At 36.0% G+C, this 22764-nt stretch overlaps 1 protein-coding gene across 2 annotated transcripts; it reads left to right on the top strand.

Annotated features, from left to right (window-relative positions):
- The first annotated feature begins 522 nt into the window (after positions 1-522).
- LOC126976623 (G-protein coupled receptor 143-like) lies at positions 523-17378 on the top strand. 2 transcript variants are annotated; one of them, XR_007731942.1, is made up of 8 exons: positions 523-1040; positions 1624-1714; positions 2425-2519; positions 3028-3206; positions 4978-5137; positions 7423-7590; positions 12130-12555; positions 13455-17378. XR_007731942.1 is itself a non-coding variant. In XM_050825101.1 (7 exons), exons 1-7 carry the CDS (start codon positions 888-890, stop codon positions 12331-12333), a joined length of 1050 nt encoding a protein of 349 aa, XP_050681058.1. In that variant the 5' UTR covers positions 523-887; the 3' UTR covers positions 12334-17378. The 2 variants fall into 2 exon arrangements, 1 of the variants encoding a protein (XP_050681058.1); XM_050825101.1 differs by having other exon boundaries at positions 12130-17378.
- Positions 17379-22764: the final 5386 nt, after the last annotated feature.

Raw genomic sequence — 22764 nt, forward strand, 5'->3', positions numbered from 1 at the left:
GTGAATACTTTTAAGCAGACGAGTCATACATAGAAAAAGTGGAACCGCTTTTCCTTATAACAATATAGTTTTTTTTATATATATATTATTTTTACAAATGAATTACTAGATTAAAAAACAGATACTTACCAGACCTATAGTTTCTTTAATTAACAAGTTTAATAGCGAACAGTCTATTATAATTATACAAACATATAAAAATACTTTAAGAGATCCTATGGGATCTTAAAAAATATTATTTTATTTTGTTTTTTAAATTTTTGAAAAACTGGAACAGGAAGCTATATCTACATATCTTTATAAAGCAATTGCTGATTTCATTGCATTTTGTAACATACAAATAGCGATATAAATATTCATTAGTTCCAATGTCAATGTCAATATGTCAATAATAAATTGTTGTCAATAATAAATAGTATCTTACCTACTATTCTTTGTAATTAGTTGATAGTTCAAACTTCAAACTTCAATGTTCATACTTCATAGTTCTTCATACTTTCAATTTCATAGTTCATCCTTCAATTGCGGTGACGGCTGAACGTAGTTTTGTGTTATCGTGATAATATTATTGTTTTTTTTTAAATTATTACTATCATATTTCAGTTTTTCCTATGTAATTGAGTTGTTAGAGTAAAATAATATAAGGTACCTCTAAATGCAAATGCACTAGAAGTCATATTCTAGGATTTGTAGATATTATACTCATAAAATGCCAAGAAATAGAAAAAAGAATAAAAATCTTACACGAATAAGACCATTTTAATATTTTGAAAATTAATCGACTTACATTAGTTTACTCTATATCCTATTCTATCCATCTCTCAGTCCTAAGTTTAATGTGATATAGAAATAGAAATTATACTCAAATTGGTTTATTATAATTTATAATGTCCGACCCAACAATTCAAACATTTTGCTGCCGTCACACTGGCAATAAAGAAGATATGGCTGTTAAAATTATGGACGAGTTTAATACAGAGTCTTATAATACTGTGTGTCTAGTGTCTTCTACTGTGGGGATATTAGGTGCCATGTACCAGGTGATTCTATCATTATGAAATTTCTTGTCCTTCTAAAAATGTCTTAAATAAAACCCAAAACAATCTTAATATACTTATTTCAATTTTTTATTTTTTAAATTGATAACCCCCACTTCTGGGATTATTTACATAAATTAAATTTGTAAACAGAATTTATTAATGATGGGGGAATCGAACCCGCAACCTTTCTCATTCAGTGCACATAATATAGCTAGTATGTTTGGAATAATGTTACCCTTATTTAGGTAACATGTTTTAATGATAATGTTACTTTGATTAATGATTTTGTAAGCTTTCAAAGGAAGCCTGTAAAGTTTGAAGTGAAGTATATCAAATTTCGGGTATTAGATAACTCGATACACAGAAAAAGAATAGATTAGAACTATGTTTATTTTCCAGATAATTAAAAATTTGATTCATATTTAGTATAATCTTATTTAGGTAGAACATATTTTTACAATTTCATATTTTTATGCTCAGGTATGGTTTACTTACTCGGAAATAAAAAAGCTTTATTATTATTAAATAGTTTACTTATACTGTAAAACATAGTTGTTTTTGTAACATTTTCAAATGTTTCCAGATATTTCTAAACAGTTCAAAACAACATCGTTCTAATAGAGGACGAAACATTATCATGTGGCTAGCTGTTTCAGATCTATTGGCATCTTTAGGTAATAAACATTCTCATTAACAATAAATACAAATTTTCCAGCAATATTTTACATCTAAACATAATTATGAAGGTTCACAGAGAAGTAGGCTTATGAATGTTTTGATATGTTTTACATTTTATGTTTCATAACATTATTTTTAGTACATTTTCTCTCAACATTTTATTCATCATTGTAATTGTACATTAATGGGTCTTTTAGGTAAGGCTTTATGTTGGCCAACTTGAATGTACCAGTAATTATTGATTTATGTTAGTTTCAATTAAAAATTATAAAAGAAATCACTGGAATATTTGCATGTCTTTCAAGATGAAACATGTGCCTAGTCTTAAACTTATAACAACTTTAGCTGTAAATGTTTCTATCAAATAAAGAACTTTGACTTTAACATCCTAATAGAATGTGCTTCATATTTTAATATTAGGTTTATAATAATGACCATTACAGAAGCTATTATTCAGATAAAAATATAATGTATTTGATGTTACTTTACATCAGCAACAGCATCCATTTGTCAGTACATATATATGGTGTACAAATTTAATTTGTAACAAAATTTATGTATGATGCTGGACTCGACCCTCACCTCTTGGGTGTCCGTCCAACCTATGGCAAATAAATATATTTCTGTTTCAATCTATACTAATTGCACCACTAAATCTTCAAAAGTTGGGTAAGATGATTATTGTTTTATAACTATTTGATTTCAGGTGTTTTAGTCAGATCTTCTCTTTGGTTGAGATATAAAAATATTATGCCTCTGCCAGATGATGATGTCAGTGTTTTACTTTGTACCCTTACCTCGGTGAGTACTGCCAAATATTTTTTGTATTATAAGTACTTCTATGTAACTTTAGATTTCAATGTTTTTATTATTAAATATGACCAAAACCCCACCAGCTCAGTACCATAAACCTGAAGAAGATATATCCTAAAAAAAGTATCAAGAATGGAAGTCTGTAGTCTTTGCCTCTCTTGACCATCTCTTCCAGAGAATACACATGAAACAGTATTGATCTTAAATAAACAATACACAAAGATACAATTCTCACTGATAGCCCTTGGAACCGGCCATTTAGTCTTTTCACAAAATTACTTTTTAGATCTCAAACTATACAAAAAAAATATTTTTTACTACTACTACCACTTTTTTTTAAATTTAAAGTTTTTTTGTGTAAAGTTTGTAATGTTATTTGTTCAAACTGGTATCTGAAAATGCTCTAAGAGTTGGAGACTAATGTAACGACCCATCAATAATATATATTAAGTAATCTTTAAACAAGCTTTCAAGTAATATGAAAGTGTCTTTGCAGGCTTGGACTCAATATTTCTACACAGCAACATGGTTTTGGACATTATTCTACGCTATAGACACATGGAATTCAATAAAAGGATATGATCCACATCCGGTTTTGTACCATTATCTAGCTTGGGGCATCTCTGCCGCAACAACAAGCATCGGACTATCAATTTTATATATACCTAATGCAACGTAAGTGTGTAGTTGGTATAAATAATTTTATTACAACTTAAATTTATGACAAGGGACTAGTACTTATCAAGTGTTTTTTTATATGATAATAAGGACAAGACGAGCAGAATGTTCAGCTGATGGTAATTGAAACGGCCCTGCCCTTGCCCATTACAATGCAGTGCCACTCAGGATTCTTGAAAAACCTAAAAATTCTGATGTTTAGTCCGATCTGCAAAGTAATTTAGTGAAATTAGCATAGCAGTAGCTACGGCGCCCTTCATGCCGAAACACAGTAATGCTCACACATAATCTAGCCGGAATCCTATACAAAGGAGCCTCCCACTGGCGAAACACCCACTACATGGATACATAAAAAATTTTGGATGGTTAAAGTGTTTGAATTGAGTACTATCATTTATCATAGACTACACTTTTACTCCCCTTAACTTAAATAATTTGTTATTTTAAAGTGATATCCCTTACTTCTGGGATTATCTATTCAAATTAAATTTGTTAATAATATTGAAATGAACGATGCGGGACTCGAACCCGCAACCTCTCGGGTTCCGTCCGAGCGCTCTTGCCAACTGAATCAACCGTTCGAGTGACAACGAGTGGCTCCCGAAAAATTTGAATCTAGCGCCGGCATCTGGAATACTCCAAACCAGGACGCCTATGTGGTTCTCCTTGAAAAAATTCAGAAGGTATTTCTCAGGTACCTTTATAAACGGATATACGGGTATTTATCCAACCGGTACCTTTATCCAACCAAATTTCTTCTGGGTTCTCTATAATTCTTTGGAAGTTCGGCGGGAGTACCGACAACTCACTACTACTGCCTGTAAAGTTTTTCCTGGTAAGATCGATGTCCCCGAGTTAAGTGATAAGCTGTGTCGGTTTTTTGTTCCGAACAAATAACTCCGTAACCGTATGCATGAACTGTTTGCGGTTCCTCAGAGGCGCAAAGCAGCGCATGCTCAGTCACCTATAACCCGCACCCTCACCGCACTCAACGCTGTTCTGAACGCGGATGAATGGACGGGAATAATGTCAGAATGCGTGTAGTATTGTTAGCGAGATGAATGTCTGAATTAATAATTACTTGTCTGTAATTGGTGTAAACCGTCTTAATTAAAGTAAAATAAGACGCACTGTTGGTAGGCCCCTCACATGATGGGCCCACGATCTGGTCAAGAGTACGTGAGATGAGGGCAGCGCAGGACCGATCATCGTGGAAATCTTTGGGGAGGCCCTTGTCCAGCAGTGGACGTCTTCCGGCTGATGAGGAAGAAGAAATTAATTTCCTATTTTACAGTTGCACGTAATTCTAAAAAAAGTTCCAAACCATAATCATGTCGAAATTAAGATAAGAACACAAACCTGATCACATGATTCATATTAACGCACTCACAAAAAATGGCAGCCCTACTGTCACTCTTTAAATGTCATCAAGACTTAGTAGCCCAACACACATGTATGGAATACACTGATATTTATTAAACTTTAAACACGAATACCTTAAAATGTGATGTTTGTGGTTCGGAACGTTTTTCAGGAACTACATCCAGTTGATAATCTGCTCAACCCCAATAATTCCACATTAGGAAATTGGCTTGAGGTGTCGCTCTTTCAAATCTAAACAATTTGTTATTTTAAATTGATATCCTTCATATTTGTTGGTAAAAGCGCTCGGACGGAACCCGAGAGGTCGCGGGTTCGAGTCCCGCATAGATCATAAATTTTGAATACAAATTTAATATATTTAACTTAATTTATTATGCTTTTTCAGCTGTCACAATCTGTCTTCATTATCGAGCGCACTCATTAGAATACTGCCCAACTACTGTGCTAACTACGTGCCCATAGCATTGGTTATGATAGTCAACCCATACTTATATGTAGTGTCCGGAAAAAATATTGAAACTGCTATTGCATTACCACTGGCTCAGGTAAATATTTTGTCTGGGTAATTAAAAGATAATTTTTTATCAAGGTAAAATACTATTTTAATGACATTATTAATATTCCTTTAAGAATAATTGTTTGGGTTTGTTGCTCATTCTTCTCAACAGCAGTCAGTAACTTCACAATTTGGCGGTACTGTGGGACGTGACTGTGACTGTGTTACTACGCATTGGGTACGAAAACATCTAATGCTCCCTCCAGACTCTCGTGAGGTACCTCCTAAAGGCTCTCGGCACGACACTTGTCACATGGCCAGTGGAGGCGGCAGGAAAGCCATCTACACTCTCGATCGATTCAGTTGCCCGCTACGTCTATTACAAGATGGACATGATTCAAGTAACTGCGTTAGCTAATTCCAAATATTGGTTGATATAATTCTATAAAATTGGTGCACAAGTTGTTACTCCACTCCTTCATGATAAAAAAAATCGTACGCGTCCTCACTCCAGCAGTTCCACCTTCGCACGACACGCCACAAGTTAGGATATCATCCCCACCATCTTGATGTGTGGCGGTCCTCCACAGTGTGGTTTACAAGGAGCTTTCTTCCACGTACTACAAAGCTGTGGAATGAACTTCCTTGTGCGGTGTTCCCGGGACGATACGACATTGGTACCTTCAAAAAAAGCGCGTACACCTTTCTTAAAGGCCGGCAACGCTCCTGTGATTCCTCTGGTGTTGCAAGAGATTGTGGGCGGCGGTGATCACTTAACAACAGGTGACCCGTACGCTCGTTTGTCCTCCTATTCCATAAAAAAAAATGCAGTGGGAGGCTTCTTTGTAGAGCATGCCGGCTAAATTATGGGTAACACAACGGAGCCTTTTTCTACCGTGAAGCATTATTGTGTTTCGGTCTGAAGGGCGACGTAGCTAGTGAAATCTCTGGGCAAATGAGACTTAACATCTTATGTCTCAAGGTGACGAGCGTATTGTAGTGCCGCTCAGAATTTTTGGGCTTTTTAAGAATCCTGAGAATCCTAACGTGTCCTGCTCGTCTCGTCCCTAATTGTCAAAAAACGTCAACAATATAAGTGAGCGCGAGAGTGTGGTTGATTGTCTCGCCTCGGCTACTTGCGTCCTTAGAATTGTACCTGAAAACACGACACGACGCGGAGCGAAAGCGAGACGAAGGGATATGAGGGCAACCATCCGACTCTCGCACTCCCGGTCCCTCGTGTAGACGCGTGGAGATTCTGGCGCGGGCATACGGGCGAACGGTATTCTCGAGGTAGATATGCAGTCGGTTGATACATATTTTATTCTTTGTTAATTTGATCGGAGTAAAAGTCTTCTCAAGGATGATGAAGTATAAAAAAGCTAAGTAGCTATTTCTTCAAAAAGGTGTAAATGAAACTTCTGTATTGTTATTCTTTATTCTATGGTTGCATAAAATTTAAAATGACTATTCAAGTAACTTTTTAATTCTACTTGATTAAAAACTTTATATTACTGAAATTACAAACAAAAGAGGAGACTAAAATGACACACGGACACATACACTATACACACAAAAATTCTAATTAGATTGAGTAACTAAGTAGTAATATTAATATGATAATAGTTCTTATAATCTTTATTTTATAAATATATATATCGCAAATTCAAATTCAAATATTTTTATTCAAAATAGGATTTATAATCACTTATTGAACGTCAAAATCTACCACCCATTCAAAAGAGACTGCCTCAGACCTGAGAAGAATGTGCGCAAGAAACTCAGCGGGTTTTTTTTTTATATAAAATATGGATTACAATGTAATATCGTACAATAAACATTAATAATTAAAGATCCTGAGGGTGTTCGCTTTAATCCCAGTCCGAAGTCCATTAAGAAAATCGTTTATGCTATAATAACCTTTCCCACACAAACGTTCTTTAACAATTCTTTTAAATTTCGTAACACATTTGTTTTGTACATTTTCTGTGATCATATTGTAGAAGCATATACATCGCCCAACAAAAGACTTACTAACTCGACCCAACCGAGTAGTAGGCATAACAATAATGGGCATACTAAATATTTAGCGTATTCAATTATATTTTTATATATCAACAATGTGAAATGGGGTAATTATAGTTTTTGTCATACATTTTTAATTTATCATTACACGCAGACGAAGTCGCGGGTACAAAACTAGCGTAATAATATGAAAATAATCGTTTATTACAACAAAATACAAACACATACAACTTTGTATACGGCCTCGTTCCTCCACAGCAAAAACATATAAAATAATAACTTACAGCGTAAATATATGTTTTGTTTCAGTTTACCAGCAAAGAAAGGAGAGTAGTTGATGTGCTAAAGCTGAAGTTCTTCCTGATAAATGTCGTGTTCTATGTGTGCTGGCTACCAAACTTGATCAATGGGATCTTGATATGGACCATGTGGTTCAACATGCCAGTTAAACTTATCATCACTATATGGTACATTATGGTGAGTAATCATACAGCTTCTTCTCTTTTCCGCTTCTTATTCCTTAAACCCCGATTTCACTATTAAATTAGAACGCGATTAGGACACTTTGAACTATGCTTACGCCTGTAAACGAGTTTACAGATTCAATTCTGATTTCACCAACACAAACTATTGCCGGTGATACCAGTGGGAAGCTCCTTTGCACAGGATGCCGTCTAGATTATGGGTACCACAACGGCGCCTATTTCTGCCTTGAAGCAGTTATGTGTAAGCAATACTGTGTTTTGGTCTGATGGGCGCCGTAGCTAGTGAAATTACTGGGCAAATGACACTTAACATCTAATGTCTCATGGTGACGAGCGCAATTGTAGTGCCATTCAGAATTTTTGGGGTTTTTCAAGAATCCTGAGCGACACTGCATTGTTATGGGCAGGGCGTATCAATTACCATCAGCTGAACGTCCTGCTCGTCTTGTCCCTTATTTTCATAAAAAAAAACACATGCTTGTTACTCGCAAAAAAGCATGCCAGTTACAAGGAAAAAACGAGCTAATCGCATATGTATCGAGATTCTGTCAGTAGCTCACGTGCCAGTACAAGGCAAACCAGTAGATCGCAAGTCGTTTAATTTTTTTCCCCTTGAGGGGAAGTGCACGCGAGACTCTCATGCTAGCTAGCACACGAAACACGTCTTAACTTGTTTGCTAGTAAATCGCACAACTATCAGCCAACACGGACTAGTAAAAAATAAGGACTCCGTGTCACCTTACATAACAGTGTAGCACCAAAACAAGCCGATTAACGTGTAAATACATAGCCCCACACACACACTTACACTACTACAGGCCGATAGGCAGCCATTAAGAGAATTGTCATCGTCTGTGACAGATCAGTGTGCGTCTCAATAAAATATTTTAAAAATGCCGTCGTGCGTTGTGAGAAAGTGTAAAAACAATACTGAATAAGTATTTGTGGCCATATATGATAATTTAAGGGAGAAAAAATTGTGTAACTAGTATCCCCCGTAACTGCACACACACTATCATAAAGGTGCTTCACTTGCTAATATCACGGCGCGGAGTCCTTCTTTTTTTACTCGTCCGTGTCAGCCAAGATAATTTTGTTGTGCATGTTTTTGTTATTTTATGCCGTAGTTTTTGAAAAACATATTTGCTCGTTGGGTGACGAGAAAACTTTATTATTCATTTTGCTCTACTGTGGACTGCCGTCTTTATGGAACATGTTATCTCCGCTTTCTTTTGCGTCTAATCCTTGCTATCAAAAGTTTCTTCACTAAGATAGTCGAGGGTATTGTAACACTATTTATATCCTTATAAATATTCATTTTGTGACCTTCAACTCGCGCGTAAATGTCACTGTACTGAACCTTTCTAGAAACTGGCATACCAGACACAAGCATGTGTATCACGCGGTGACATTCTGCTGGTATCTGGCATGCCAGCTTACAAGCACCTAGCATATCATTCACTGTCATGTGTATCACGGTCTTAAACGCGGTTATAGCCTAAACGCGTTCAAATGTTGACCTCCCAATTTTGGGTGTTCAACATATTTGATCGCATTCAAAATCTGTCACTTTCGTTATCGTAATAGAAACATTGACATTTAACAATTTTGATTTTGTTCATACATATCGATGACAGTTTTGACAGGTATTTGATAGATTCTATTGCTTATCACATGTAAGCTCGGTTTATGTCCACACGCTCAAAATGTATCTATTGGTGAAATCGCTTTGTGTTTAATCGAGATCAAGACTGGAATTTGAACTTGTTTCCGTAAAACTGAGTTTTATTGAACTCAGTTTGAAGTATCATTGGTGAAATCAGGGCTAAGCTGGTGGCATGTATCCCTGTCTTGGGCTACATTAAATTCACCCCCGCGGCCCGTTTTACACCATCAAAGTGGGAGAGTCACGCTGCCGTCTTATGACGTCAGCACAATCGGGCCAGACTCGTCCGGGCTACTTACCACACTCGCACAGAATACCGGCGTGAAGTAGCGGCCTAGTGCCGCTATGTTTCGCATAGTTTAGTGTCGAGGACCGGAGACCATCCCTTTCCCCCTCCCCCTTCCCATCACCCCCCAACAAAAATATGAGAGCGGTTCTTAAAAAGATATTACCCCAGGAGGGTACCGGCTCTACCAGAGTCGGAGAATCCCTCCCCGAGCATTCTCGCTCGGGCTGCCTCTCGTATTTTGGGGAGTGCACAGTACCGCGCATATCTAAGGACAAACAGGGCAGCAACACCACGGCACCCCGCTCACATCATATATATCACAGCCCTAGTTCGATGCGTCAGTTAAAGCAGCATCTGACTGCAAAAAACAGGCGTATCGAACTTGGGCTGCGGCGCTGGGCTCAAAGGATCCGAACTGCAAAGTTCTGAAGAGGAAATATAACCGTGCCTCCAGATTTTTTAAGCGGCAAATCGCCCGTGCGAAATCGAAGCACGTCGTCAAAATTGGCGAGCAGCTTTCCAGTTACCCGACCAGAACACGCAAGTTCTGGTCGTTGTCGAAAGCCGCTCTTGGTAACTTCAACCATCCGTCCATGCCGCCGTTGTACATGAGGAATGACACCCTGGCCCATACGGCAAAAGAGAAAGCCGATCTCCTGTGCACTCTTTTTGCCTCCACTCGACTCTTGACGACATCGGAAAAACACCGCCGACCATCCCGCGGTGTCAGAGCTCTATGCCTGAAGACAGAAAACTGTTAGGCGAGTTATGTTTTCGTCTGACGTCAGGACGTCGAGCGGGCCGGATGGCATTTCTCCAATCGTGCTTAGAACGTGTGCCCCTGAGTTGAAGCCGTTGCTAACGCGTTTATTCCGGCACTCTTATTCAAAAGGCGTAGTCCCTGATTCATGGAAGTCAGCCCTTATCCATCCGATCCCAAAAAAAAGGAGACAGTTCGGATCCGGCAAACTACAGGCCTATTGCTATTATCTCCCTACTCTCCAAAATCATAGAGAGCATAATTAACCGCCAGCTCTTGGTATACCTTGAGGGTCACCAGTTAATCAACGACCGGCAGTACGGCTTTCGCCATGGTCGGTCGACTGGCGATCTTCTGGTATACCTAACACATAGATGGGCGGCGGCTATTGAAAGCAAGGGGGAAGGCCTGGCAGTAAGCCTGGATATAGCGAAGGCCTTTGATTGTGGATGGCACAAGGCGCTACTCGCAAAACTTCCATCATTTGGGCTTCCCGAGAGGGCGCACTGGACGCAGCATACTGGTCCTTGTCGACGGTTATTGCTCGAATCCCAAGCCCGTGAACGCTGGAGTGCCCCAAGGCTGTGTGCTATCTCCCACGCTGTTTCTTCTGCATATCAATGATATGTTGGACACCGCCAACATACATTGCTATGCAGACGACAGCACTGGTGATGCCGTATACACGGGCCATGCAGGTCTCTCTCGGGAAAACGTCGACCAGTGCCGGAAGAAACTTGTGTCTTCTATCGAGTCCTCTCTCGAGAAGGTCGCGGAATGGGGTAAGTTGGACCTTGTCCAATTTAACCCCCACAACAATCAAGTTTGCGCGTTTACCACTAAAAAACCATTTGCCGTATCACCGCTCTTGGAGAACACTTCTCTTAAAGCCTCGCCTAGTATCGGAATACTGGATCTCGAAATCTCGAGCGATTGCCAATTCCGTGGCCATCTGGAGGGCACAGCCAAATTGGCTTCGAAGAAACTGGGCGTTATAAATAGAGCACGGCAATACTTCTAGCCGGCCCACATTCTAGCGCTCTACAAAGCGCAGGTCCGGCCTCACATGGAGTATTGCTGTCATCTCTGGTCTGGCGCACCCCAGTATCAGCTCGATCCATTTGACTGCGTGCAACTCAGAGCAGCTCGAATTGTCGGGGACCTAGCGCTCTGTGAACTGCTGGATCACTTGGCGTTGCGTAGAGACGTCGCTTCATTGTGTGTCTTCTACCGCATTTATCACGGGGAGTGTTCCGAAGAGCTGTTCAAATTTCACCGTTCAAATTTCGAATTTCACCTTCGCACGACACGTCACAAGTTACGATATCATCCCCACCATCTGGATGTATGGCGCTCCTCCACAGTGCGGTTTTCAAGGAGCTTTCTTCCTCGTACTACGAAGCTGTGGAATGAGCTTCCTTGTGCGGTGTTTCCGGGACGATACGACATGGGTACCTTCAAGAAAAGCGCGTACACCTTCCTTAAAGGCCGGCAATGCTCGTGTGATTCCTCTGGTGTTGCAGGAGAGTGTGGGCGGTGGTGATCACTTAACACCAGGTGACCCGTACGCTCGTTTGTCCTCCTATTCCATCAAAAAAAAAAAGATTAGGTTCAAATATCCGTTCTTCTGTGATCTGATGAATTCTTTTAAGAATACGTGGTGGTTGTTTACGTTCAATAAGTAATTTTAAAATCTTATTTTCAATAAAAATATTTTTATTTACATTTTAAAATTGCATAAGTAAGAATATTAAGGTACTTTTGATAGTTAATTCGTTACTCTTTTAATTAAACTATAATTTTAAATATTTTTCAGGCATTAATGAATCCAATGCAGGCTCTTTTAAATGCATTGGTCTATCGCAAATGGAGCATTGGAGAGCGATATCGACCAACATTCCCAAATGCGCATAAGGAATTGAACTTCAGTGATGAACAATCGCCATTACTTGGGTCTGAACCGCCCCGCCTGAAACTATCCAAAATACCATCAGCTATAAATAACTACGCCACATTGTAATGATTAAAAGAGATAAACAAACATTAAAAAAATTAGCCTGGCCGCCAAGAGTAGAAAAATAGTAGTTCATTAAGTGTATTGAGGCGGTATTCATAGATAAGGGAGCCGATAGTGCAATGAGTCGTTTCATGTGCCGTTTTTAACACAATTATGAGGAAATTATTTGGAGTATGCTTCGTTGCAGAAAATGGACATTCCGCCAATACCAAAAACAAAACTAAGGTAATATTTTCGAATTTATTTTGAATTTTTGGTGATAATTTTTTTATTTAATAAAGATACCATTTATCTATTCAAGAAAATATGTACTGTTTTAGCCGCATCAAAACTCATTCTCAATATTTAAAAATAAATGTACTTGATAAATGACTATATCATGAAATTATGAATGCTTCGCTATATAATAAATATATACAAATGTGGTATTATGAAGTATATGTTTATATATTCTAGTATATGATGAATATATTTTTAAACGTTTCGTTATCGCTAAATTATACCACTGAGTTTTGTAGTTCGAGGCATGTAGCTGTTGTCAAGCGCAACTTAAATCTAGATTTCATTAAATTTGTTTTTGTATACTCCCGGCAAACAGAGTTTAGACATAGGTGAAATGCAATATCAAATTATATATTTATAGTATATTTTTTCCTTACATTTTTTTGAAATATATTTCTTATTTTATTATTTTAAGAGATGACTCTAATTTTAAGTAGGTATACATGCAAGTAATAAATGCAGCTGTTGTCAAGCGCAAGTTAAAATATATTTATTTTATTTTTGTCCACACCCGGCAAACTGAGCATAGACATGCAATATCAAAATATTATACATTTATATTATTTACTTATTTTTAATTATCTAATAATGTTAGAATCTATTTATAATTTTGTTATTTTTATTACAAGACTCCATTTTAAAGTCGGAAGAAATAAATAAAGCTGTTGTAAAGCGTAATTTTAATCAATAATAACAAAGATATATATTTATTAAAAATTATATTTTGTTCACTCCTGGCCAAAAGATTTTAGATACGTGAAATGCTATATCAAATTATCAAACATTTTATGTTATTTATCTTTAAACTGATATTCAAATTCAAATATTTTTATGCAAAATAGGATTTAAAATCACTTATTGAACGTCAAAATCTGCTACTACTACTACCCATTCAAAAGAGACTGCCTCAGACCTGAGAAGAATGGGCGCAAGAAACTCGGCGGGCTTTTTTTTAATATAAAATATGGATGACAATTTAATATCGTACAATAAACATTTATAATTAAAGAGCCTGAGGGTGTTCGATTTATTCCCAGTCCGTGGTGTCATTAAGAAAATCGTTTATGCTATAATAACCTTTCCCACACAAACGTTTTTTAACAATTCTTTTAAATTTCGTAACACATTTGTTTTGTACATTTTCTGGGATCATATTGTAGAAGCATATACATCGCCCAACAAAAGACTTACTAACTCGACCCAACCGAGTAGTAGGCATAACAAGTTTATGTTTGTTCCTCGTGTTAACATTATGAATGTCACAGTTTCTAGAAAATTCCTCAATGTGCTTATGAACATACAAAACATTATCAAAAATGTATTGAGAAGCAACAGTCAAAATGTTTATTTCTTTAAATTTTTCTCTTAATGATTCTTTAGATAGAATCTATTTATAATTTTGTTATTTTTATTACAAGACTCCATTTTGTATTCGTCTTGATACAAGAAATAAAACGTGCCATGTTTGTATAGTATATTGTGTTTTTATATTTATTTTTTAAGAAATATTTTATTTTGTTAATATATATTTTTATGTTTTTTTATTATCTTATACTGTTGTCGAAATAATAAATAAATTTGTTTTTATAACTACTGCTGTACTATCAACTACTTTGCGATGACTTAAATTCGTATTTACGGAGTGGCTAGAATCCATTTTGTTTTATGTTTTACACATTATAAGTGCAGTAATCCTGTCTATAACCTGGTATTATTGATAACACGGGCAATTGCTCCATATAACGCGGTGATATACATATTTCTGTTCTGTGAAATTTATAATGATTTGTACAGTTCATAATTAGCTTCGCGTAGCATTGCACGTGTGTCAATTGTGTTATTACAAAATTAAATTATTTTATTAAATGTGTGTTTTAAATAGCTTAATAAAATTTAAAACTAATTGTGATTAATTATTATTATTACGAATTACCAGGTCATTTCTATGACCTGGTAATTACGGAATTACGGAAACACTCCTAGAACGCGGATACAATCTACCGCGTTATAAGGAGGATTACCTGTATATCTTAGTGATACTATCAATAATCATAATAATCGGATAAAATATTTGAAAAGATTAGTTCCTATTTCTAAATTATACTGAAAATATGTTCTGTCCTCCTCTTAAATTAGTTACTATATTAAGACGCTATTGCTAAATTTACACAATATGTGTTAAGTAAATGTAATTTAATGTACAAAAGGGTATTTTGGCTGTATTGAATTATATGAATTGATCTGTTGGCATCCCAAGATTATACTATTTTTAAATAAGTCATTACATTGTATTTATATGTTTTATTTGTGATTGATACAGTAGTATATACATTTAGGTAACTGCACAGTATCCAGGGTACTTTGTTTGGACTTTTTTAAATACTCAGATAATTTATACGTCTAGACAGTGAAAGCGTCGAAAAAAATGAGGTTAAAAGGCATTAATTTTCTCAAAATTGATTCCTTTAGAATTCTTTTTGATGTCATTTCTAATATACTAGATACTACTACCGCTTCAGAAACAAATGGAGCTCTGAGAGAGAAGAAGAGGAGCAGGAAACTCTCCCAGCATTCTATTTTTGCGCTCTTTTTAATAAAAATATACAATATTGTACAGTCATTGCTATTGCTATAAAATAATCATAATCTAGTCCCAGGCTGTCCGATAACTTAGATATTCAGCTGTGGAGTAGTAGGATTTAGGACAGAGCCATTTTTTAATAAAACATTTAAGCAGTTGAACAGGTTGACAGTTACCCTGTATTTTGAGCAATTCACGCACACTAACACAAAGTGACATACAAATCGCGAGTGTGTGACGTATCTTGTCACGCACACTAAAGAAATAAACCTGATGTGTTTTCATCGGTTGTCTAGCAGCAACAGCTGTATATTGACGTATGGCTTATCTAAGATTAATATAATAATTAAATGACGATAAAAGCATTTGCGTAACTGGCGTGGCCTTAAAGGAATAATAATAATACCTAATAACGTAACCAGTAAATAATGACCTGACCAAAGTATATTATTGAAATTTTTTATATTATATTTTAACATTTAGATTCATTTAGAAATGATAAAGATGGTGAACGAGACTAAATTAATAAAATTATTTGTTCATATTTATATTTGGGTTAAGAAAAAGATCACGATTAGAATAAGCTACCATTTATAATACGTAAGTACTTAAGCTACGTTGAACTTGGCTGCAGATAAATAAATGTGTAAAATGAAATGAATATTTAAAAAAGTAATAGTATTTTATGCAACATGTGTATAAGAAAAATGTGACGCGAAAAGTTTACGCATCAATGTTTTCTATGATTTTAAACAGTTCTATGTACCTATGTATTCTCTGTGTATGACGAAAAATATATTCTCATAGGCCGGTCCCCACTACTTAGGAAAATGTGTTGGTTGATTTATTGATACAAAAATGAAGAAGTGACACATCACTGATGAAGTGATTCGCGTACATTTTTAATTAGACTGAGTCATAATGAAAAGTCAGTATATTTTTATGCTAATCAAAGCGGCTTGAAGTTTCTGAAGATTTTTTTTAAAGAATTAAACGATGGGTTATAAATTACAAATACATGCGGTCCTTTTTAATTTATAGTCCAGAAACAAATACCTAGTGACTTGTTTATAAAAACACACTAAACGTTCATTTAGGTTTTTGAGATAAGCAAATTACGAACCTCATGTATTTTAGAATTCCATGGAAACTGAATTGCCTGTATAGGTATCGAAATCGTAAGTAGGTGCGGCCGGCGGCGGCCTCTACAGAGTAAGCCAGCCAGTCGGGACTCACGAGCGAGCAGTGACGCACGTGCGCTTTGTTGTCAACTATTTCACAGTTGCTACCGATATTTTAAAAAGGAAGAAACATAAAAAAAGTAATGCATATTAGAGGTCATTGCGAACGAAATTTAATTTTTCTAAGCTTCCTAAGGACGCTGAAACAATGTAATTGCAAGTGATTATTATTATAATTAAATTACCATTTTATGATAGCTACCTGTTTATTTACTATATATACTAAGTAGGTTTGACTATGTCGCGTACCAACGCATTCATTACTATCTGCAGCTAATGTAGGTATGACAACGAAAGAATATTGATTTTAAATTACGATTACATACTTATCTATAGTATAGAAAAAACTAAGCTATTTTTATAAGATAACCTTATAGTAGTTAGTTACACTTTTAGGTAAATAAGTCAACCCTAATTTCATCAGAAGAGTCACGTGATAGAAAGAGAGGCAACTTCTAGGTGAATAAAAATGTCGGTTAGTAGCGTTGTGCGATCTGAATTACACCTTATTGTAGAACCGCAAGAGTCCCAATTTCTTTAATTGGTTTTGCGGAGTGAGACGTCCGTTCTTGTACTATTATTTATTCTTTGGTTATACACAGAAACATACTGTAAATTATCGGGGTTCCGTCTTCATTAGGAATCGTTTGAATCTAACAAGATTTGTTAAACTCAAAGTAATGGCAGCTATAGATAAGATAACTAGCTGACCCGGCAAACGTTGTTTTGCCATATAAAGTATAATTCACGCGATAGTTTTATAAGTAATAAAATATTGCCTATATTATAGCCTGTACATCATTTTGTTCTATTGTCAATAGTTTTGCAGCGCACGCAAAAATAGGTTTTCGATTTTACACCTTGTGTTACAAAATAGCAATTTTATTACGGATCCCTAATTTTGAAAAAAAAAACAAGCCTTCCTCGCTAAATGGACTACCCAACACTGAAAGAATCATTCAAATCGGACCAGTAGTACCAGAGATTAGCGCGTTCAAACAAACAAACAAACAAACACTGCAGCTTTATAATATTAGTATAGATAATCAGTTGCGGAATACATTACGTTTTCTCATCCTGTGTTAACGTATAATATACCCGCGGGTTGGAACAGGGACAGTATCTAGTTACTTTTTGATTGTTGAAGTGTTTGTCTGTAAATTAGGTCACTGTAATGTCAAAATGGCGGCCTGTTCCTTAACAACTTGCGGGATTATAATACCAATCCTATATATTAATAATGTGATAGTTTTTAAGATAGAATAAAAAGTATTATAATACTTTGTTATTTTATTATTAATTGTATACAATAATCGTGTATGAGTGTAATTTTCTAGAGATAAGTGTATTCACGTATATATATAAGGTGAACAGGGTTTTTGTACACAGTGTTTTTATACCTATTGTTTTTTATATAAACATGTTTTATGATGCTACTTTTAGTTTTATTTTCTGAAATTATAACTACTTAGTATGATTTGAATTATTTATTCAGCCTATAAGAGGTAAAATAATGAGCAGCTAAGCATGGATTGTTATAAATTAATATGATTTTTCCTTGTATTGCATATGATATTTTTTGATAAACTTGGTTCTAACTTTTAATATCTATAAAAATACCTAAATGCTATATCCATATAGGTATTTACAGGATGTTACAAAACTACCAGTAAAGCCGTAAGGAGGTTAAATGGGGCCTTATAAAGCGTCAATTATCAATATTTAAGAACCGTAGTACCTAACGCTGTATAACATACCCCAACAAAATTACCTACATTCACGAAACAACTTAAATAAACACTTACTTTTTCATAATAAACGTCAAACTCTGAGCCGTTTGTGTAAATTGCTCAATACACAATCTCGCTCGTCGGGATATGGTTTGTGTGGCATTTTCCACCATCGTCGGTGTTATTGATACGAAAACCAATCCAACACGCTGTTCTATCTCGGCAGTCGGAGAAAAACTCTGTCCTTCACATAACCATTGTTTCCAACTTAACATTTTTTGAAAAACTATTAAAGTAGACAATTATTAGGTAAAATAGGTACGCAGGCCTTTCTTCTTAATAATCTGGTTCCCTGACATGACAGCTTACTAGGGTTGACAAAACTTTTGGCTTTGACAATTATTAATTATATTTTTACGGAGTATTTTGTAACACGTTGTATAATCTATCAATCTAGCTTGTTTTTTTGAAAGAGTAAAAACAACTTAACAAAAAAAATAGGCGACCCCATATCTTGCAACGTCAGAGCCTTGCCGCCAACGAAGGTATGTCGTATCGTCCTAGAAACACCGCACAAAGAAGTTTATTCTACAGCTTGGTTGTACGTGGAAGTCTTTAAAAATTGCACTGTGGAGGAACGCCACAAAAACACAATGAAGCGACACGACGCGCTCTACGAAACGCCAAGTGATATATCCGATACACAGAGCACTGGATCACCGACAATTCGAGCTGTGCGTTGCACGCAGTTGGTTCGTGCTAATACTGGGGTGCGCCAGACCAGAGATAACAGCAATACTATATCACAATCGCCTCGTCTGACCTCCCGCTGCAGATAGGAACAGACATGGTGGGTTTTCATACAAACACTTCAACGCATGTAAGTTCCATGTATCCATAATCGATGTGGCATAAATAGACTGAAGCAATGCCTAGTTCTCGATTGAATCAAAGGCTTTCTCATAATGAATCAATCATGAACGCTAAGCATAGTGGCTGAATAATCACCCACTATGCTTACTTATAGGTACTCCTCCATCTTATGTATGGATGTGGTCTATGATGCTAGTCTTCGGAATCCGGCTTGTTCGGGAAGCTGGAAGTCGTCGAACTACACACGAGACGATGCGTGATAAACCTAAAAAATAGCTTGTATAGCTTATACCTACATGGCAAAACTGTTCACAAAAGGTTTTATCATTCTTTGAAGAACAGCAACACTATACCTCGGTGGCATGCTTCCGGTGCGTTTTAAATAAATAAATTCTTTATTGTCATACAAAACATTACAAAAACAAAATGAATGATTAGGCTACGCGATGAAACAATGAGCAAAAGGGAAAGGCACAGCTTCACCTGACACGAAAATTATGGAGTTATATTTCATGCAGCGCTGTTTTCCAGCCATCCTCTCCTCCCGAAGGTGTTTATTGGGATTGGATGTATTATGCCCCCCCCCCCCCCTAGCTGCTGGAGGGTTTTAAGCACAGGTGTAGCACCAGCTCTCAGAGGTAAGCTGTAACTCCATCATCACTGAGCGGCTTGTTATTTTAACCTGTTTTAGGGCCATACTGATATCGTACAGGCTGACGTCTGGAATTCAAATTCAAATATTTTTATTCAAAATAGGATGTGAAATCACTTATTGAAAGTCAAAAAAAAAACTACCACCCATTCCAAAGTGAATGCCTCAGGCCTGAGAAGAATGGGCGCAACAAACTCAGCAAGCTTTTTTTTTTTCATCAAAAATATGTTTTACAATTAAAGTAACATTTCCAAAGTAACATTGTACAATTAAACTTATTATTTAATAGCCTGAGGGCGGTCGCTCCATTCCCAATCTGTGGTATCATTAAGAAAGTCATTTATGTTATAGTAACCTTTACCACACAAACGTTTTTTAACAATTCTTTTGAATAACGTAACATTTACGTACGTAACCTTTGTTTTGAACATTTTCTGGGATCTTGTTGTAAAAGCATATACATCGCCCCACAAAAGACTTACTAACTCGACTAAGCCGAGTAGTAGGCATCATCAGTTTATGTCTGTTCCTGGTGTTAACATTATGGTTATGACAGTTTCTGGCAAATTCACTTATGTGCCTATGAACATACATTACATTATCGAGAATATATTGAGAAGCAACAGTCAAGATGTTAATTTCTTTGAATTTTGCTCTCAATGATTCTCTAGGACCTAGGTTATAAATAGCGCGAATAGCCCTCTTCTGCAGCACAAATATTGTATTAATATCAGCAGCGTTGCCCCATAGCAATATACCATAGGACAAAATACTATGGAAATAACTAAAGTATACTAGTCGCGCCGTATCTATGTCAGTTAATTGTCTAATTTTTTTAACCGCGTATGCTGCAGAACTAAGTCTGTTCGCCAATCCTTCAATATGGGGGCCCCATTGTAATTTGGAATCTAGAGTTATGCCAAGAAATATAGCAGATTCCACCGGTTCTATCAACTCTCCGTTTAACAAAACATTTGCATTTACATTTTTGACATTTGGTACGGTAAATTTAATGAATTTAGTTTTCTTGCTATTTAACAATAGGTTATTAGCGCTAAACCAGTACACGATGTCAGATAAAATATCGTTCACTTCGTCATACATAGCTTGGTTTCTTTTCACTTTGAAAATCAGTCAAGTGTCGTCCGCAAACAATACTACCTTATGTTTTTTCTCTATAAGATTAGGAAGATCATTTATATAGATAAGGAAGAGGAACGGTCCAAGAATAGACCCTTGTGGTACCCCCATACTGAGAGGAGTCCCAGGAGATCTCCTGCCATTCACGTCGACCCTCTGAATTCTATTGTTTAGATATGAAGTCAGAAGATCGAGCGAAGTTCCTTTTATGCCATAATGGTATAGCTTCCTGACCAGCGTTGAATGTTGAACACAATCAAAAGCCTTAGATAAATCACAGAAGATGCCAAGTGCATTCTGCGATTCCTCCCAGGCATCAAAAATATTCTTGATCAGCTCAACACCTGCATCCGTTGTTGAACGTCCCCTAGTAAAGCCAAATTGTTTCAAATGAAGTAACTTATGAGAGTTAAAGTAAGTAAGCATTCGGCTTAAAATTATTTTTTCAAAAATTTTACTAAGGGTCGGCAAAACCGACACAGGACGATAGTTGTTCGGGTCAGAAGAGCATCCCGACTGTTTCAGAAGGTCAGGAAACACGCCACGATTAATACAATTATTAAATACTATTGCAAGATATGGTGCTATGACATCAATTATTGAACTTATTATTTTAACAGAAATGCCCCATATATCAGCAGTTTTTTTCATGTCTAGAGATTTAAAAGTTTTAATTATTTCTCCAAGGCTAACAAAACTAAAATTGAAACTTTGTTGACATCCTTTAACATTTTCCAGAAGAAGTGACTCAGCAACACTGGTGGAGGAGACAAGAGTGTTTGTGATAGAAACTAGAATCTCAGAAAAAAATTTCTCAAAAGCAGTAGCAACTTCCTGCTGAGATTGAATTATTGTATTGTTTATTGATAGATTATATTCAATGTTGCGGTCTTTCAATCTTCCAGATTCCCAGTTAATAACATTCCAAGTCATCTTTATTTTATTTGGTACATTTTTAACTATTTGTCTGATATGCATAGACTTTGCAATAGAACAAACACTTTTAAATAATTTAGAGTATTTTTTAACATACTCGAGAAAAGATGTATCATGATTATACAATGATCTCTCACTATACAGTTCATATAGCCTTTGTCTGCTCCTATGAATACCAGCTGTTGCCCAATCATTAAATGACAGGAGACCACCTGATTTGACTGTCTTAGAAGTAAATATAGAAGCAAACTCTGTTTTAATTATTTTAAATAACATATTATACATTTCATTGGGATAAATATTATATTTGAATACATCCAAATTTGAGAGTTTAACTGACACATTGCCTCTATATTTCTCCATTCGCCTATTATTCACAGGAGGAAACGTAAACTTTTTAATTTTAGTACATTTATTGACCTCAATATTAAAAGAGGCTAACTGACCAAAGTGGTCTGAACTCTGTTAATTATTGCCTGAGAAATGGGTTTATAATTGGTAAATATGTTATCAATACAGCTTTTGGAGGTGCCAGTTACTCTAGTAGGCTCTAAGAAAATATTGGTTAAATCATATGATTTGAATAAAGATCTGAATCTAATACTGGTTGAGGATTTTTCTAATAAAGTAATATTAAAATCACCACATATCATGATATACTTCTTAGACTCAGATAATTTTAATAAAACCTCCTCCAATACACTTTCAAATAATTCATATACTGCATCTGGGGGTCTGTATATACTAACAACAATGGCGCACTTGAGCTCTGCACAGGCTATTTCAATTGTACGTTCAACAGAGAGGCCCACAATATCTTCTCGTTCTTTGAATTTAAATAATTTACTTATAAGAATAATAGAGCCGCCACGTGTAGCTTTTTCTCTGCTAAACGCACTTGCCACCTGATGACCACTGAAGTTAAAGATGAGCTCAAATTTTCTGAGCCAGTGCTCTGTTAAACATAAAATATGTATATCTTTATGATTTATAAATAAC

Source organism: Leptidea sinapis, chromosome 41 (assembly GCF_905404315.1).
Source record: "Leptidea sinapis chromosome 41, ilLepSina1.1, whole genome shotgun sequence".
NCBI lineage: Eukaryota > Metazoa > Arthropoda > Insecta > Lepidoptera > Pieridae > Leptidea > Leptidea sinapis.

Excerpts from the sequence above, each read along its gene's own strand:
- LOC126976623 (XM_050825101.1), top strand. The coding sequence starts at position 888 with ATGTCCGACCCAACAATTCAAACATTTTGCTGCCGTCACACTGGCAAT. Across the intron at positions 1,715-2,424 it reads AGATCTATTGGCATCTTTAG|GTGTTTTAGTCAGATCTTCT; the intron begins GTAATAAACATT and ends ATTTGATTTCAG. Across the intron at positions 7,591-12,129 it reads TCACTATATGGTACATTATG|GCATTAATGAATCCAATGCA; the intron begins GTGAGTAATCAT and ends AATATTTTTCAG.